Genomic DNA, 2,257 nt, shown 5'->3' with positions numbered 1-2,257 from the left:
TCCCTACACAGTTACACAGTAATGTATCCTTCATAAAAAAATTACGATTATATATCCTGTTAAAGTGCAATAACCTTCACAAATTTTTATTTTTATGTTTGCTCTGTTCTTAGTAGTTCAATTAATTGAATTGTACTATTATGAGCGGTGCACTTTTCTAAGCTATGCTATCCTCCTATTCTAGTTTGTATATTATTCTTGTTAACCGTTTATTTAAAAAAAAATTATAGAAAAAGAGAAGCTCTTCGTACATTTGGCAATTCCGTATAGTGGTTTCTATTTGGACTCATCCAATGAGTCATTTAATCGGCACATAAAAGAACATTAATTTGATCTAAAAACTGGCTGACAGAGAAATCACAGGATTAATTTAAAAGCGATATTGGAGTAGTACTGGACACATTAATTTATTTGCACAAAATTAATTTGAAGATATATATATATATATAAGGCTACTTGAAGAATCCTTGAGCCATCTTGAAAGCTCCCCCGAGCCCATCTCCAGACTTGTCATCATTACCACCAGTCGAAGGCGGGACGGAAGACTCATGTTTTTCAACAGGGGCTGTGTGGCCAGAACCAGCAGTGCTCGGGGTGGTGGTAGGCTGGGAACTAGAATGGTAATGGTGGAGATAATTCTCAGCCTTTTCTATATACTGGCCCAAGCCTTTCTCTTCCAGCTTGCCATACTTAGAGGCAGCTTCAAGAAGATCTTCTGCAGCGGCAGCTACTTTGACCTTGTCTATCTTGTCTCTTTCATCACCGAATGAGGCTTGAGCTGCCTCCGACACTAACTTGGCGCTAGCGAGAAGCTCAGAGGCAGAGGGCTCACGGTCATGCTCGGCGGGTTTGTCCTTTGGAGCTGAATCCATGGATATTGTTATTATTATTATTAGCTAGGAAAAAGTAGTAAGATTCAAGAGAGGATCACAGATGATTTGTTGCTTGGATAATCGGATAGACGTTCGAGGTATTCGATTAATATATATTGCGTGACAATTTTGAGGAGGGAAGAGGAGAGCACAGATGTCTGGAAAGGCTGCCAGTGTAATCAATTGCGAGTTATTTGTCCTCCCCGTGTACCCTTTCAGCGTCGGGGACGTGTCGCCTTCGTGGTTCCTCAGGCACCAGCATGAGCCAAGTGTGGGATATGTGTCGGCTCAAGATTGTGGTGGATTTTGCCGAGTGATAGGGAGCGGAAGTAAAATCGTTTCCGGAGATCAGGCATCTAAGGGACAGAATGAAAGTTAGAAATGTTACAAATTCATTCGCGTGGAAATATTCAATGGGCTATCTCAAAATTAGCTCCCATGGATTCACTTAATTATCAATTTAGTCCCGAAGTTTTTATAAATCTCTCAAAAAGGTAATTTCACATTTCTCAATGAGTTTCCTCTGTCTAGCACATTGATAAATTCTTCATCAATTTTCCTCCACAGCGATGCTGTTTTGTTGCATTTGGACAGGAAATATTAACATATACTGACTGGTAAAAAAAAAAAAAACAGGTGAGAAATGTGTGAAACACGAGACATCTAATTATTTTTTATGTTTTTTTAATTGTTTTAATATATTGATGTCAAAAATATTTTTTTTATAAAAAATATATTTTTAATATATTTTTAAATAAAAAATAATTTAAAAAAATCACACAACTATACTTTTAAATACCCTTTTTATCTACAAAGAAAAACATTGAGGTTTATTCAAAATTTAACTTAACTTCATGTCAGATTGTAGGCAGATAAGCCCAAGAACTTAAAACATTATAGGAAAGGGTCCATCAACTTAAAGGACTATCTCAATAGCACTGAGTCCAGCCCATGAGATTTGAATATGTATTTTCTTTGTTTGTTAATGAGATTATTTATGATATTATGAATGAAGCCTCGAGCAAAATTATAAATGAAATCTTTTAAGATATTTAAAAAAAAATTATGTGTTTCATAAATTGATTCTTGAATAATTTTTATTTTGTACTTTGAGTCTTTTGTTAATTAGAGTTAGTTTTTATTTTATAAAATATAATTTTATCAAATATATCTTATTTATTTTTTAAAAATTTTATTAGGCAGGGATATTGTACAATTATCTAAGTCTTGGCCTGAGACAACTGAGGATTTTAAAGATGTTTCAATGTATATGACCCCTTTCATGGAAGAATGAATGTTGATGAAAGACATGAAAGGTGATTTCCTTGTTTTTTCAAAAACAGAAAATGCACGAGTGATGAGACAGTGTTTCATGAAACATATAT

The 2,257-nt window shown here is 34.6% G+C and overlaps 1 protein-coding gene across 1 annotated transcript; it reads right to left on the bottom strand.

Annotated features, from left to right (window-relative positions):
• Positions 1-288: 288 nt before the first annotated feature.
• Positions 289-1,033, bottom strand: LOC105121275 (uncharacterized). The gene has a single exon (XM_011019862.1). The coding sequence runs from the start codon at positions 870-872 to the stop codon at positions 453-455; it is 420 nt and encodes a 139-aa protein (XP_011018164.1). The 5' UTR covers positions 873-1,033; the 3' UTR covers positions 289-452.
• Positions 1,034-2,257: the final 1,224 nt, after the last annotated feature.

Source organism: Populus euphratica, unplaced genomic scaffold, assembly GCF_000495115.2.
Source record: "Populus euphratica unplaced genomic scaffold, PopEup_1.0 scaffold1.1, whole genome shotgun sequence".
NCBI classification, from domain to species: Eukaryota; Viridiplantae; Streptophyta; class Magnoliopsida; order Malpighiales; family Salicaceae; genus Populus; species Populus euphratica.
Note: the sequence above shows the minus strand (reverse complement) of the source record. Positions and strands in the feature narration are given on the sequence as shown.